Here is a 17,269-nt window from a genome sequence, read left to right as displayed (position 1 = left end):
TGTGCAACCAAGAATCAAACATGAAGGGAATATGCTCTCAAAGCAAAGGAGACCACACATGCATAAATGGCCCACAGATTCGACACAAAATTGGCCAGTTTCTGCTTCAACTCTCTTTGTCCTGCCTCTGCCTTCTGGCTCCATGCAGGGAGCATGTGGATCTGAACACCTTGGTGGTGCACACATTGTTACTTCTCCTGGGCTAATCACTGTTCTTTATACTGGAAGTTGTCCCCAACCCCTGGAAGTGTCAGTGCCCTCTCGTTTGGCATCCTGTGAGTATTTTTGCTTTTTTACAGTAGAGGTCTGTGGGCTGAGCTATGTGTCTTTTAATTACCATTGTGACTTCTAGGTGCTTTCCAAATAACATATGCTTGAGGCGATGGTACAACCCCACAATGGCAACATGCCGAAGTAACTGAAGGGGTTTATGGTTCCCAGATGAGATGCTGGATCACTTTTATTTTCAGCAACAGAAGCCATAGATTTTCTGCTGCAGTTAAAGCTGACCATCCAGAAACCATGAAGAACTGCTTAACTGTGTGTGTAGATACAGGATCCCTAGGAGCCAGCAACTTCAGTACTGTGTAATCCGCCTTGAGTCTCAGCGAGAAAGGCAGATATTAAAGTAAATAAATATATGTCTTGTGGATTAATATGTGTGGGTGTGTAACACACAGGATGGATAAGGCTGGAACATACAGGCAATGGAAACTGAGAAGAGTTCATGTGTACCAAGTGTGCAAAGTGTGGGTGTGTGGTATGGATGGGGACATAATCCCTTTTCACTGTGAATAGGGCCATACCAGAGGGGTATCTGTGTCTGTTCTATTTTTATCAACCAGTTGCAGTCTGTCTTCAGCTTAAGACTCCCATTCTTTCCCTATCCCCTCGCAGTCTGGAAGCCTTCATCCTACAGCCACCAGTTTCCTTCAGCCAGGACTGCACTAGGTAAGGTACTTCATCTGTGGGTTAGCTTCAGAGAAATCATGAGCCACAGGAAACCAGTGGGATAGCAACAGAGAAATCATGTGCCTATTGAGTTACAAGTTGGAGCAGGGATGAGAGAATGATCACTTTATTCTGTTCAAGGTAGCGGAGAAGATTGGCTGGTTGAGCAGGCTTTTGGGGTGGGAACTGCCTGGGCAATTGCTGCTCAGACTAATCATATTTGTAATATCCATGCCATATGATCTAATGCAGGTGTAGGCACATTTTCCCCTTATTCTGAGCATCTGATCACCATTATTCCAGATAGAGCAGCAAGAAGATTAAGGGCAAGTTTCAGCTATAAATTAAATAACTCATTAGGTATGTAGAAAAATGAACAAGAAAATTCCCTGGAGCAGATGCTAATGTTCTGAACCATGGTGAATAAGAAAATGTATGAGAATGCTGAGCGTGTGACAAGATGAAATAACCTCCTGGGAAAAAGCATCCTTAGGAAACAAATTGGTTTCTTTCATCAGCACAGAGCAGCTCCAGTTTAGCTGAGAGAGGGTGAAAATTATGTCTGCCCCTCTGTTTCATGTGAACACATCTCCACAGAATTGTGTATTCCATGATAAATCAGCCTTCTCCATGTCTTTGTGAAGGGCAAAATTTTGTCAACTTTGTAACATGGTGAAGTCACACAAATCAGTTCTCCTTTCTGAATGATTGTCAGTGTGCATCAAGATAATTCAATGAGAAGAGTAAAAGACCCAGCCCAGAATGTTTCTAGGACCGATCCTGTACCCTATCTAGAGATATACTTGTGCAATTGTTATTTTATTTGTGAAAAACAAGGTTAGAACATTAGCTTAATTGGTAATACAGTTCTTATGGAGGACATAAAGGTCTAACAGTGTAATCTTAGATCTGCTGATTTAGAATGATGCTACTTTGCCTGGGTTTGTATTGTAAGTATTGAACAAAAACAATCCATTACAATAAACTGCTAGCAGAGATGTTCAGCTATTAGGAAGTTGGGGGAAATTGAAGAATTATGGATGCTGGTTCACAGCATCACAGTTCTTATAGCTATGCTGCATACATCATAATACTTGAAGACATTTGAATGCCCTGCTTCTACCCATCATGGAAATGCAAGAGAATCATGGCTTTCAATGAAACAATAGCTAACTTTCCCAAAGACTAATATAAGCTTATGGTGGAGCTATGATTTGAACCCATAAAGATTTCCAACTTGTTTGTGTATAGAGATCTACAGCGCATAGCTTGAGTTTAAAGGAGAGATAAAGTACAAAGGAAAACATACATGTTTGGTTTATGTTTTAATGACTTATGATTACTTCTGCACAAATGTAATCCTTGAACTTTTAATCTGTAAAATGGAAACCCACAAGTGTATTATATGTATTAATTATACTTAATTAATTTTGCACAAGTTTAATGTTTGAAATTTCATATTGTAAAATGGAATCCCATCAAGTCAGTTGCACGTTTTAATCCTTCTTAATTACTTTTAGACAAATTTAATGTTTCAAATTTTAAATTGCAAAGCTGAGCAGCTATAGGGAGTTGCAGACAATTTGTATTTGGGAAGAGCAGCCAAACCTCCGAACTAGGGAGGAGGATGGAATTTTACACCGAGCTGTCCACATTCTATTCCCTTCCTTGCTTCCTTGCTTGAAGCTGGATTTCTGTACATCACAACCATGCTAGTGCCCCTCTATGGAAGCAGCAGTTCACAAAAGCTGACAGGGCACTTGTGATTGGCTATCAGGGTCATGTTAGAATCCATCTCAAGTTGAAGTCTGTCAGTCACCCAGATGCCAGATTGCCTTGTGCCCTATTTGTGTCTCCCTGTTTCCCATGGATTTGGATAATTCAGCTAATCAGTCAAGGTGTGAAAAATCCATCATGGCTTCTTGGGATATTGTATTTCTTAAGGAATCTTATGGATTGTTATTTATCTGTGCAGATTGTGTGACTAAGTCAAGTTCATAGAATCAGGCCATCCATGCAGCAGACGTGGTGCAGCAGACATGGTGCTCCATAGACACAGAGCGTTCAGGGTTGGCTGAGAAAAAGTCACATAAACAGGTTTTGGAAGCTGTGAAGGTTTTCTAATGTATAGGTGGGGTGACTGCTGAAGAGGAAAAATGTGTATGACTGAAAATCAAACTTGAAGGGAAGGTACACTCAATGTGAAGGAGACCACATGTGCATAAAAGCCCCGCATCTATTTCTGGGATCACATCTGAATGCTATTCTAGTATTTCACTGTCCATTTGTGGTTTCCTAGACAGTGAGAGGGGCAATATGAGGAAAAAATGACATAAAAAACTACATGATCATCTCCATTGGGGTTTCACACCACTTGCCACTGTCTCAGTGGCTTTGGCTTTGGGAGGGCTTCCTGATGGTTTACAAGGATAGGTTTGTGTGTAGGTTCCCACCCCAGCAATCTCCATCATTCCTACTCTGTGAAAGATGTCAGAGGCATATGCTTTGCTCTTACTGGCAGGAATGATTGTACAGAACAGAGGGGGAGATGGAGGGGAGTCAAAGACTTTGGTTCTCTCCTCTTTGCTGATTATTTTTCTTTTGACTTGTAGGCAGTCATATTGTTCCCACAATGCCTGAACCGTAAGTAAGAAACTCCTTTCCCTTTTTTTCTTTTGTTGAGTTGTCCTTTCGTATCTTGTTCTGCTCATACATCTTAAGTTCAGTTTTTGATTTGGATTTAAAATATTAGGTTGGAGATAGGCTGATTTAGATGGGACATTTATTATGGCCCTGATGCTGGAAATGGAAGCTTCCCTTTTGAATTCTTCTTCCTCTCTTCATAATGTTTAGGTTGATTTATGTGTCTCATGGCATCATCAAGGTATGCACTGTTTCATCCCTGCTTAATGTCATTGATTTTTTCTGGAAGAGGTGGGAAAATTCAGGAAAATTCACAAATTTGCATAAAGAGTAATCATCAGAAAGGAAGAACTGAGCCCAGGGATAACATTTTCAGTGGAAGCTCCATATCCTTCAAGTGAGTGAGACGGATCCCCACACCTTCCTAACTTCTTCAGGCAAGGCTACTATCCACTCACCCTGTCTGATCAGATTTTTCCCACCTTTTCCTCTTCAGGGTCTGAGGTGCTTCAGAAATGGTAGCATAAGGTCAAATATAAGCACTTTCCCTCAGCCCTGTAACTATCCCAGAAGGTGAAGGATGCCCATTGACTTAAACCATTCTAGGCAAACTCCTCAATAAGGCACACAAAATAATAATATTGAGGTAGATTTCTAGCATAACAAGAATAAAAGATTTATTAACAAAGAGGAAATGGGAAAGGGTGAGAAATAACTTGGAGATAAGGAATGGATGAGGAAAATAAGATAGGAGAAATATATATAAACTAGACCTTGGCACAGAAATTTAGTATTTAGTTTTTCTGGCACAGACCTAAGTTTGTTCAGTTTCAGTTCTCAGTTACAGTTCAGCTTAAATGTTATATAGTTTTTTCTTAGATGGTACAGTTCCTTAAACTTGAGATGTTCTGGCTAATGGATTGTTCTCACTCACAGGATTCTAACACAGGCTAGGTACATATACTCAGTACCCACACTCAGCTCTCACAGTTAAAAAACCCCAAACTAAAAACTGAGGTAACTCAAAGCAAAATCCAATATCCCCAGGATAACTGGTAAGCAGGAATTCTTCCCTCACTTGAAGACACCCACCACTGGTTCATATGTATGGCCCTTCAACTTGTCCCCTCCAAAAAACCCTCCACCATTCTCTCAATCTATGTGTATTATTGCTTTTACCATAGCTTGTAGGCTGATATTAGTAGAATCAGTCATACGCTTTGACTGAACAACTCTTCTCAGAGATATTATGCTTTATAATACAGTTAAGGCGGATTGCTCTTAACACCGGGAACTCGAAACTTCAAAAGCCTCTCAAATTGTTCTGTCAGGGAGTTAACCTCCCCCTCTGCATCATTTAGCCTTTAGGCCAATCAGAGTCGAGGATGCCACAGCCAATCCAGTGGCTTCTCCTGTTCCTAGACCTTTATGCCTCATTCTGAATGTAAACAATATTTTAATATTTAGACAGACCTGCAGACATTTCTTTGAAGTCTGTCACAGAGAGTTTCCAAAAAATGCAAGCACAATCTATAAGTGGTAGAGCTGAAATGAATATTCACAAATATCCAGCATTTGTGATTTTCCAGTCTTGTCATTTACTCCTCTGAAATGTTGAAAGCTGACTCCACTGAGTGTTTTGATTTTGACAGGTTTCCATTCTCAGAAGTTATTGCCTAATACTAATTATCATTGCATATTATGGATTATTTTTTAATGAGAAGATCAGTCATAGTTGTAATGATTTCTGGGTCCACAGACAAGACTATCAGAGAGAAATGGCTTAAGACAGCTCTTCTATGAACAGTAACTAAAACATCTTACACAGCAGTCTGTAAACCCGGACTTTCCCTAAGATTATACCACCTAAGTTTGTTGTAGACCAGCAAATTAAGGCCATGTAATCTACAAGAAAGTCCATAAATTATCAACCCTTAACACTATAAAATGTTGGCAGTACCTCTAAAAAAACTGTAAATTTTATAACCCTAATCATAATCTAGCTTCCCTAAAAGACAGCTTGGCTTCTACAAGTGGTCTTCCTTGCCAAAGATCAGCCACTGGGAATGCTGCACAAGATCTAAGAAACATCTCAGCTGGTGATGGAGAATGGTGAGAGCTCCCAGCACCCAGTGTAAACTGAACATTCTTCAAAGCCTTCCTTCACATTCAGGGGGATTGCCAAACCAAAAGTGACTATGATATCAGTATTCACAATACAGAGTTTTGAGGAGAATTTTTAAGAGAAAAATTAGTTTTAGTTGTCAATGGTGACAGCACAGTTCTAAACACGATTGCATCCTTCAAAAGCCCATTGACTTCAGTGAGGGGTGTAACTGAATAGGATTCATTATTAGCACCTATACCAGTTCTACAAACCAGTCACTAGATGGCAGAGAGGCACACACTTTCTGAGCATGGACAGACACGGCTCAACATTTAGCACGTGGTGGCTTTGCCTGGAAGAACCATATCTTTTCACTGCTTCCACATGTGGGGATAGTAGATCCTTTTCATCCTTTTGTTCCCACAGATGTCATAAATAATTCCAGGCAGACTATTCACCCTATATCCCACTAACTGATGTGGTTAGAAATCTGATATCAGCTGGACTGAGAATGGCTGTAAAAATCCACAGCAAAACCCATGCTTGGTTTTTACTATATAGATATTCCTGTTTTACGGCAAGTCCTATAAGAATGTATGATGTTTTAGATCCGAGAGCAACAGAGTGGTGCAAAAAGCCTAAAGCAAACCACATTTTAATTATCTCAAATCACATTTTAATTATCTCTAAATGTAAGCAAGCATCTATATTCCCTTATTTGTAGGCAAACAGTTTTGACATGGAAAAGGAGTTTCAGCTGAATCCCTGAAAATGTTTTCCAATAGCCTTTTAAAACCTTATTAATTTTGCACCTGTCCGCTCTTGTTCAGTGCCCCTCTGAGCATCTTTGGTGAGGGTTTTTTTGGGTTGCCTAAGTGATCCAGCTGATCAGAGGTCATGATGATGCCATTATCCCAGTTAGCCAATCCCATTTGAGCTTGTGGTTACCTTTGAAATCCTGATCCAATTTGGTTGGTGCAACCACAAATGGTTGCCATAGGAGGTGAGCAAACTAAAAAAAACATGCCAGGGAGTGAAGCAGGGTTTCCAACTCCAGGTTGGAAAATTCCTGGAGACTTGGGGAAGGGGAGCAGCAGCTAAGCATAAGGCCATATAATGTCATAGAGTTCACTCTCTAAAGCAGACATTTCCCTCAGAGACACTGAACTCTGTAGTGTGAAGATCAGGTGTAATTCTGGGTGATCTCCAGGCTCCACCTGGAGGTTGGCAACCATAGAATGAGGTTATACACCTCTAATATCAACTCTTCAACATTTCAGGTAGAAGCTCTATTTAACAGGAAGTTTTTAAAAATTACCATATATTTTTTAAAATAAGTCTTGCATTCATACTGTTTACCTTCAGTAATTGCAGTGAAAATCCTTGAGTTGTTGTGGCAGCTTCCACCAAAGCAACTTTTACAAAATCTGCATAGCCCATCTGGGCAAAGGCCCCACCTGGCCCTACCAGCTGTCTAATACCACTTGGCAGTGGGCACCACATTGAGGAACTTTGGCCCATGTGGTGATGCTGCAAGGTCAGAACCGAGTAATGTCAATTGTTGCTTCCCTCAGGGAGCATATAGACAACATGATGGCATCACAAATGTCTACATATCCAATCAGATTTGGCTGAATAAACTGGCCTCACACCTAAATCATAAAGAAGCCCAATTTTACCCGTTTCACAAGTCCTACAAGTGATTACCAAAATAAGAATGACCATATTTATTAGGGTGGGGAGATAGTAATCCTGGAACGAATATTCATGTTTCCCATGCATATTTGTTTCCTTCTCCTGAAGTTATAGACTGTGGAATTGGCCCCATGAATCATACAGTACATTTGCTGCAGGATTCCTTGATCAGAAACAGGAGTTTGTAAAAGAAATATTGCAGCCTGTTGCTGGAAAGATTCAGGTAATATGGAAGGGATGGCACCAACACCAGGAAAAAGTCAGGATAGTCCCATCAGTTCTGGGGCAGATGTGTGGGATGTGTGGTAAACAGTTGCAAACCACCAAGATCAAGAGTAAAGGAATGCAGGAAGAAGGGGATGGAGTAGGTTCACCAGGGCCCAGCACAGGGCCAAATAGGAAGGTGAGAAGGGGGTGCTTTATTATGATGTCTTACAGAGTAAGGTGTAACTTTACTTAAGACTGCATTTTGAGGATGAATGTGGAGAAGTGCTGTGGATGATAGCTGCTGTTCCATGCGGTGTCAGCTAATTCCATGCTAACAACCTGAAAACTATTGAATGGAATTTCTCTTGTAACATTCTTCATATTCATTCCATTCCTTTTTTCCCCTCCCATCTGTTCCTTTTTCTTCTCTTAAATGCATTCCTGAAGGGAGGTAAGAACTGCTTCCTTTTCTAAATTTTATTTAGCATTGCTATGAATTTGATTAGAGGTCTGTTTGTAAAATGGCTGTCTGTTTATTTTTGCTCCTTAGAGAAAATCCAAGATCTCAGCCTCGCGCAAACTTCTTTTGAAGGTGAATCATGATACAACTCCACCTTTTCTTGGACATGTCTGAGCAGATGAAATGAACCAGTTATGGCTATCATGAATGTTTGCTATGCACATAAACACTCTTCCACACAGATTTTGGAAATCATGTACATTTTTACATCATGCTTTTAAGGAGGAGTCTGAGTTCCTTAGGCTAGGGTTACCAACTCTGGGTTGGAAAATTCCTGGAGATTTGGAGATGGAGATGGGGCCTGGGAAGGGTGGAGTTTGAGGAGGGGAGAAACTTCAGGGGGATATAATGCTACAGAGGTTGCCCTCCAAAGCAGCTATTTTCGCCAGGGGAACTGGAGATCAGTTGTAATTCTGAGAGATTTTCAGGCCCCTCCTGGAAGCTGGCCACTCTTCTTCTGATAACATGCAACAAATATTACAGAAACACATGGCTAGATTCCACTCCTTTGAAACGTTTTCATTTCTTTCTTTCAGAGTTTGATGCTGGCTAAGGCCAAAGAAGAGTGGGAACAAGAGCAAGTGGATAAACAAGGGGAGAAGGAGAGATATTTGTCAGAGAGGGTTGCACCTCTGCGGACCAGTGGACTTTCCTTAAGCCAACTGCAGGTAGATTTTTGGTCTGAGCATCTGAGAGGAAGTTACGATGGCTGTTGAGTGTTGTGGAGATCTAATGAGAACCATATCATAATATCATATCATATGGCAGGCAGGAAAGAAATTTGTTCATGCTTCAGAGGTAGAACTTCAGAGATGCTTAAAGAAACCACCTGGAGGGAAATATGACTTAAAATGGTCTATTCTGCACTGCAGAAATAAAACGTCCTGAAGTTGTTTTGAGAAGATCTGTTTCGGTTTTTTGTGTTTTGCCTGGTGATCCCGCCCACATGTTGTTTCCCCCTTTTTCTAAACCTAAATCTGTGGATCAGGGCCATACTTACTTAAAACATATAGTTTTGCAAACTTGGGCACCTGTGGTTTTTAAAATGGAAGCCCTCCATTGCATTTGCTAGCCAACCACAGCATTCTAGGCTTAGTTTCTGTGAGGAAGGGGCAGAGTTTTGGCAGTTTTGGCTGTGGAGGGAGGACCCATGGGGCCAGACCTGGCAGCAGCCACCAGCCTACCTGCTAATATCTGATTTGCTCGACTCATCTAGGCCTGCCTGCTTGCTATTGTTCAACACAGCCACCTCATTAAACCCAGTGTGGTGTAGATGTTAGAGCAGGGTTACCAAGTCTGGGTTGAAAAATACCTGGACTTTTTTTTGGGGGGGGGGGGGGGGAGCCTGGAACGGGTGGGGTGTAGGGAGGGGCCAGACCTAAGGAAGATATAATGCAATGGATTCTATACTCCAAAGTAGCCCTTTTCTTCAGGAAAACTGATCTGGGTCATCTGGAGATCAATTGTAATAGCAGGAGATCTCAAAGTGCTACCTGAAAGTTGGCAATCCGAGGTTAGAGTGTAACGCTAAGGTCTGGGAGACCCAGTTTTAAATCACCACTCTGCCATGGAAGCTCAGTAGGTGATATTGAGCAGTCACATACTTCCAGCCTAACTTACCTCACAGGGTTATGAAGAGAAGGAGGAGAATATTGTAAGCTGCTTTGGTCCCCATTGTGGAGAAAGGTGGGGTATAAATGAAGTTAATGAATGATAAATGTAGCTGAAGATGGAAGGCAGATAAAAGGTAGGTTGGTGAATGACTGAGAATGTGAGAATGAAGCAGAGAAAGAGGAAAAGATATGGGGATCGACAGGAGAAGGAAAGAGGAAATAGTGTGGGGAGAAAGGTACAGTGGAAAGTGAGGTGTGCCCCCGCTAGTCTTTGAGAGATTCCTCCCATGCAACTAGGTCTCACCCAGTGGCTGGCACCACACAACTGGGCCATAGTTTTCCTAGGTAGAGGCTGCTGGGGTGGTGAGAGAGAAATGTGAAGGCAGAGGAGCAGATAGATTGGCTGCTAAGCGGGAAGGGAAGAAGGAATCAGGAGAAACGGAGAGGCTAAGAAGGCTTTCAGAGAAGAGGAAATAGCAGGGGAGAGGGAAATGAAATGCCTCCTTATTTGCTTGTGGTCGTTTCCCCACTTACCATCGACCACCCTTTGCTGTGCGCTACTCTCAGCGCGCGTCATTTCTGGCACACTCCCGGGCTTCCCCATGACCCCGCACTCTGCGCGGGGTAATCAAAAGGCGCTGTTTTGAGGAGCACCAGGAATAATGCGCGCTGAGGGGGCGCGAGAGCGGCAGCGTTGGGGCGGCTGTGTTGTCGCCGCCCCTGTAGTGGGGAGTTCTGCGGGACTCTGCACTACTTGGCAAGAGTAGCGCGCAGCAGATGGTAAGTGGGGAAATGACCTCTGTTTTCTGTGGGAAAAGGTACAGAAATGGCGTTTTTGATTAGTGGTAATCTAGCAAAGCAGTGCACAAATGTTTGAGAAAACATCCTCTGACCACTTTTCCTTTTAACTGTACAGGACTTGTGCAGGGAGCTACATGAGAAAATAGATGTTGTGGATGAGGAACGCTACGACATTGAAGCAAAATGTAACCATAACACACGGGAGGTGAGAAGGCAAAATGGTCCTGCTTAAACTCTAACAGAAAACTTCTATGTATTGTTTTGAAAAACACAGTTCACTTTGGAACCAGGTATTTATGGCAGTCAGCTCTGGGGCAACTGGAGGGGAGCTGCCTCTTGTATGGGAATTTAATTAGAAGATTTCTGGAACAGTATTTTAATGGAGAGTTTTCAAACTGCTCATCCTTTCCAGTTGAGAGTACTTTGGCATAAACAAGACCACTTTTTACTGTTCTTTCTGAAGTTTGATTTGTATATGGATTTTTCTGCTATATCCCAGGAGCCACTCGGTAGTGGTACAAATAAGGCATATATGATTAAAAAAATGACTTGTAAAAGTGCTGCTCAGAGTTCCGTTCTATAACCAGAATATCAAGGCAGAGAGTACTTCCCGTAGTGCAGGAAGATGATATAAGTCATTCAAACTGCCTCTTGCCTAGGAATGAATTTTATGTATGAATTATGACCTTGTGTGGCTTCTTACTGATCTTCTCTTCCTCTGCAGATTAAAGACCTAAAATTGAAAGTACTTGACCTTCGGGGGAAATTCAAACGGCCTCCACTGAGGCGTGTCCGGGTCTCCGCCGATGCCATGCTAAGGGCTCTGCTTGGGTCTAAACACAAAGTTTCCATGGACTTGAGAGCTAATCTCAAGTCTGTCAAGAAGGAGGACACTGAAAAGGTTGGTGGTTGGTAAAACTGTAGACGGTGCTTATCTCGGGGCTACTGTAATTTTGGGGGGGAAGGTTAAGCCACATGTCTTTTTTCTTTATTTCTTTATTATTTTATTTTATTTATTTATATATTAGATTTTAAACCGCCCATCCACGAAGGGCTCTGGGCGGTGTACAGCAGGCCTGCAACAACAATACATAATAACATTAAACACAGCAGGCTAAAAACAACATTGTACACATAAAAACAAAGGTAATTTAAAACAGTTTACAAATTTATAACCATAAAACACAGCAGCAGCAATAATATAGATGGAACAATTGATCCTGTGGATATTCCCCTGCATACTTTGATCATATAAACCCAGCAGTTGCTGAAAACAGAACTTAAAAACAGATTGAAGGAGGTCCACATCAGGATGCACACCAACTAATCAATCTAACATCTCTCCAGGTGGATCAAACTGATGGCCGTTATTTCTCAGATGTTAAGAGTTGCTGCCAAAAAAGAGAGCTTTTATTCAACTAAGGTTTTAACATATGTTCTTCAGAGGTTTGCCAGAAGCATTGTCATGGTGCACATGATGCTGCCTTTTTAAACTTTTCCTCCTACTGTTGCATGGAGGGGTGCAGGCAACACAGGTTATGGTCAGGAGGCTTTCTACCAAAGGGGAAGACCTGGTGAACCTAAAAGCTCAGTAAATATAGGTGTGGTAGTGCATATACTATATCGAATACATGCCCAGGAAAGAGCCACTTCAGTTGGAAGATGATTCCTTAGGTTGGAGGAAATCTTCAAACTTGCTTAGTGGAATGGTAAGATACAGGCTAGTGTGTGTGTGTTTCTGAGTTGTGTGTGTGTTAAGTGCCATCATTGCTTTCCTCTCATGGTGACCCTATGAATCTATGCCCTCCAATTCATCCTATCATTAACATCCCTGTCCAGGTCTTGCAAACTGAGGGCCATGGCTTCCTTTATAAAGTCACCCAGTCTCATGTTGATTCTTCCTCTTTTCCTGCTGCCTTCAAATTTCCTAGCATTATTGCTGTTTCTAGTTTCTTATTATGAGATCAAAGTATGACAACCTCAGTTTAGTCATTTTAGCTTTGAGGCACACTTCAGGGTTGATTTGATCTAGAACCCACTTATTTTTGGAGGGGGCAGTCCGTGATCTGTAACCCTCTTCTCCAACACTGCATTTCAAAGGAATCTACTTAGCTTTCTTCATAGTTCAGCTTTCACACCCATACATAGTAGTAGTAGTAGGGAATACTATGGCATGCATTAGCTTGATCTTGGTTATAAGTGACACATCCTCACACTTAAGAAACTTTTCTAGCTCTTTCATGGCTATCCTTCCCAGTCTCAATCTCCTTCTGATTTGGTTGCAATCTCCTTTCTGATTGATGATGGGGACAAGGAATAGAAAGTCTTCAACAATTTCAGTTTTTCCATTGTCCACCCTAAAGCTGAGTCATTCTCCAGTAATCATTATTTTTGTCTTCTTGATATTTATCTATAGTCCTGCTTTGGCAGTTTCTCCTTTAACTTCCATTAGTAGTCATTCCAAGTCTTTGCTATTTTCTGCCAGTAATGTAGTATTATCAGCATATCTCAAAATGTTAATGTTCCTCCCCCCAAATTTCACTCCACCTTCATCGAAATATAATCCAGCTTTCCTTATATGTTCCACATTCAGATTGAAAAGATAGGGGGATAAAATACATTCTTGTCTAACACCTTTGCCAATTGTAAGTCATTCTGTTTTTTTATATTCTGTCCTAACAATAGCCTCTTGTCCAGAGTACAGTTTTCTGAAATAGATGGGAGAAAAACTACAGCTGAAATTTTAAAATGAATGGACATATGAAGGGTACCATATATGACTTGAATAATTAATAATATTCAGTCACATGAAATCATGAAGCATATGGTACAACTAACAATAAAGCTTGTTGTATGAAAAAATACCACAGGCTCTAGAAAACTATTCCTCCCAGGGCAAGAGACATGGGCAGGGGCATATCTACAGGAAATGGCAGCCAGGGTAAACACTGAAATTGCAATCCTCAATCATGCCAGCTTTGCCAAGGGGGTGGGGGCATCAGGGTGCCTGTGAAAGATGAGGAGAACTCCATAGGCACCCACCCCATTTGCAAAGCTGAATCCTGGCTGCAAAGGGGAGGGCGAGAAGCCTGCATGGTACCCTCCTGTTTGCAAAGCCGGATCCCAACTTTGAAGTGGGGGAAGGGGGAGAACCAACAGGGTGCCTGTGAAGATGGGGAGAGTTCTTCCAATCTCTATAGGCACCTCTCTTTGCAAAGCTGGGTCCTGGGGAGGCTGCTGACTTACTCAAGAGTTGGCTCAGGCAAGGAATAAGACAACTCTATGAGGACCCCAGAGCTTTAAGAAGTGGTACTGGCTGAGTGAGATGGATTGTGGGAGTTGTCCAGTTGGTCCCTTTGTTTGGAAAATGGAGCCCTATGAATTACATCTTCCAGAATCTTTCATTTTGTGGAGTGAGTTGTTCGAAATATGTTGGGTGTTTATAAAGTAGGATTGGGGGCTGGGAGCATGGAGACTCATAATGTGCCAGGTGCAAGACACATTGTGAGTTCTTACAAGGATCACCAAAAGGAGTGGGGGTGTCCATGAAATGGTAAAAGAATGTAATTACGGAAAGCCGAACAAAACCCGGGGGGGGGGGCGGGGGGAGGAACAGAGAGAGATTGAAAATGTTTTACAAACATTTTAGGAGATTTGTGTGGAAAGGGCTTACATCTTGCTTCTTAGGCAAGTCTAGTCAGGGAAAAGGCCTGCAAACCATTCATGGTGGCAGCAAACAGGATTCAACCAAAGAAATGAAACAGGTGCACACATCTGGAACACGTCAGCTCTTTGCAAGCTTTTCTGGTTCTCAAAATGGAGTTTTGCACATTTAAAATGGAACCCAGCACTATCTAGCTGGCCCAACCTTAGTTCCCTTTATGTATTGTATGTACTGCATTTTATTCTACCTTGCTTCAAACCTAGTCAATAATCGAACAGCAACTGAAGACATTTTCAAAACATTGTAGCCAAAAAAATAATTTTAAAAGGGGATTCATTTAAAACATTTTGAGACTGGAAATAAAACATTTTTTGGGGAAAACAATGCCGAACTCCATGGAGGAAATGTTTTATTTCCTGCCTCAAAACATTTTAAATTAATTGTGTGGAAAAGCCCAGTCTGTCTGCTCTCTCTGCTCTGTGTTGGATTCTTAGCTTAAAAGATTTCGTCCTTGGCAGAGACATAGCTACCATTCCGTACATGATGCCATTTGCAACTTACTTATATCTGATTGGTCCAGACCCCTGGAGGCATGAAGGCATGAGATTCTGTTTGCTTCATGCTCTGGCAAATGCTGGGAAAAACGTATGCTGAAAACTGATGAGGTGTAGTCAATTGGCCTACTGAAGGCAGGATTCCAGCATATACAGGCTTTTCAGGCAGCTGCCACCCACACAGATGTTTGTGTGAATTTGCTGGACTGGCTCCTTTCCAAACAAACGTTTGTGCACTGACCATAAAGAAGCATTGGAATGTTTTGAAGGTCTGAAGATTGTGCTTTAGCATGTCTTTTTACAGCAATTATGATGACGACGATAGTGATGGTGAAAAAGAAGATGATGCCGATTTTCAGTGATGAAAGCAAGATGCAATTTCCTGGAACATAATTTCCTTTTCTTTTTTATTACTTTATTGTTACAACAGTTATCAGAGTTAATGTATGTTTGTTCAGAAGCAACCCTGAACTAGCACTAGACTGTACCAAGGAAAGATTAATGTCTCTTTGCTCAACAGTTGCTCCTTAAGGTAACAGAAGCAACCAGAAAACAAGCTTCTCTCCCCAGGAAACAGAAATGAGTCTTCAGGTGGTGCATTTTTGTGCTATGCATGGTCTTGGCACAAATATGCCCATGCTATGACCATAGAGGAGTCTTCCAGAGCTGACCAGATCCACTGTTATTGAAGGAGTGAGCCAATCGAACTGTTTCCTGGTGCAGACCAGAGCAGTAGTTCCAGATGGATGAGAGTGGGGAAGGAACAGTAAACAGAGTGGGAAAGGATGTGCAGCCAGTCACACAGGGATCTGGCTCACTTTTTGCTCTTGTAGTGTTGCAGGCAACCACCAGCGATGCTCCAGCTGAAACAGCCTTTTTTTAAGGAGCACCCAGCCACTGCTCAGCTTTCCACTCATATCAAAGTCTGACATGGTGCCAAGATCTGTTTCTCTGACCAACTCTGAGGGTGTGCTCTTGCTGTGCCATCCCACGCAGCTGCCCAAGTGGCTTGGTCTTTATTTTACTTTTACTTGATGGTGATTTTTATCCTGCCCTACCCCAGCCAAATCAAGGGTCAGGGCTGCTATAATATACAATGTATAACATACACGATTCGATATACAATATGGAGTAATATAATACAATAAAATAGTAAAATATTCATCCCTATCAATATTAATACATTAATAAATAAACTTTTTGTGTGCCTCTATAAATCTTCGGCTGGAGAACTGTCACTGACACACAAAAACCTTAGCCTTCTGCATGACTGCATTTGGCCTCTTCATGACTGCATTTGCCCATGAGAAGAACCTAGGAGCAACTGGTATGAGCTTGGTGATGCAGAGGACTAAACCCATTTATATAAATGTGAACAATTGACACTTTCTCTGCTATTCACTGAAGAACAACAAGAGTCTACATAGGAGTCTGAAGCCCCTACTTTTGACCACTCAGCCTTCCTGTCCTCTAGGGTAAGAAGTTTTACTGGCATAGCCCACATACTTTACATTTGTAGCCATAAAGGCTAGGAGCATTGAAATGAACTAAAATTCCCAGGATGCTGAACTTTGACATATGCTATATTCTTGTATGACACTAACAAAAGATGTACTGGCCTCGGTTTGACAGTTCGAATGACTTCTCAGCGTGTTTTTGTTCCAGCACAAATGAAAGGGTTAACTTCCTGGTTCAATTCACAGGAGCGTCCTGTAGAAGTGGGTGACTGGCGTAAGAATGTGGAGGCCATGTCAGGAATGGAGGGCAGGAAGAAGATGTTTGATGCTGCCAAGTCTCCAACAGGACAGTGAGAGGTACTGGCTGGTCTTAACATCTTCCTATCTTTTTTTGCCTCCTTCCCATTTCAGTTGCTCTCAACACTAGTAGAGCTTCTTGGTCCCAGTGCAGTTCTCAGTGATGCTTCCAGTATGCAGCTGAATGTTGGCACTACTTAAATGCCAGGCATATGGGATAGACGGGAGAAAGGAGGAAAGCTGAGAGGCAGGGTGCTGAGCCCCACTTTCTCCCAAAGAGGCTGATAGTCAACAATGGTTTTTTGGCTCAGCATAAGTTGAGTCTTTTCCACCTTGCCCAGTCCTGCTTAATGAAACTCCTGTTGTTTCTTTCAGGTCCTTTACAGAAGGATGAAGACTCTTTCCTACAGTGCCTGCGTCTCTTTGCCTTTCTTTTGCCCTTACCTTGCCTCAGCCTCTTCCATTAGCTGTAGAGTCACAACAGTTCTGGATGTTATTAAAAGATTGCCATGACTTTGCACTTCATGCACTCTCCACTCTTCCTGAAGCAGCAGAGCTATCAAAGGAAAGGTGCAGCTTCTTGCTAGCCAAGGATGATTGTTACATTTCTCATGCACGGCAGCAATGCCTCTGAGGCTGCATTTTGTCAGGCTGGAAAGGCGGTGGATGAATGTATACAAGTGCAGAGGGACAGAAGAGAATTAATCTTAGCTGGCCATCCTGTGCCAGTTCTTTACCATACAAAAGAGCTTGCTGATAG

The 17,269-nt window shown here is 42.0% G+C and overlaps 1 protein-coding gene across 2 annotated transcripts; it reads left to right on the top strand.

Moving 5' to 3' along the window:
• The first annotated feature begins 822 nt into the window (after window positions 1-822).
• On the top strand, window positions 823-17,034 carry TNNI1 (troponin I1, slow skeletal type). 2 transcript variants are annotated; one of them, XM_048499033.1, is made up of 9 exons: window positions 823-951; window positions 3,564-3,594; window positions 5,991-5,994; window positions 8,154-8,195; window positions 8,660-8,791; window positions 10,653-10,742; window positions 11,262-11,438; window positions 16,459-16,569; window positions 16,885-17,034. In XM_048499033.1, the coding sequence occupies exons 2-8, from the start codon at window positions 3,584-3,586 to the stop codon at window positions 16,564-16,566; spliced, it is 564 nt and encodes a 187-aa protein (XP_048354990.1). In that variant the 5' UTR covers window positions 823-951; window positions 3,564-3,583; the 3' UTR covers window positions 16,567-16,569; window positions 16,885-17,034. The 2 variants fall into 2 exon arrangements, with proteins under 2 accessions (XP_048354990.1, XP_048354991.1); XM_048499034.1 differs by lacking the exon at window positions 5,991-5,994 and having other exon boundaries at window positions 835-951; window positions 3,564-3,598.
• Window positions 17,035-17,269: the final 235 nt, after the last annotated feature.

This window comes from Sphaerodactylus townsendi, linkage group LG05 (genome assembly GCF_021028975.2).
Source record: "Sphaerodactylus townsendi isolate TG3544 linkage group LG05, MPM_Stown_v2.3, whole genome shotgun sequence".
Classification (NCBI taxonomy): Eukaryota; Metazoa; Chordata; class Lepidosauria; order Squamata; family Sphaerodactylidae; genus Sphaerodactylus; species Sphaerodactylus townsendi.
This window is presented reverse-complemented; position numbering and strand designations above follow the sequence as displayed.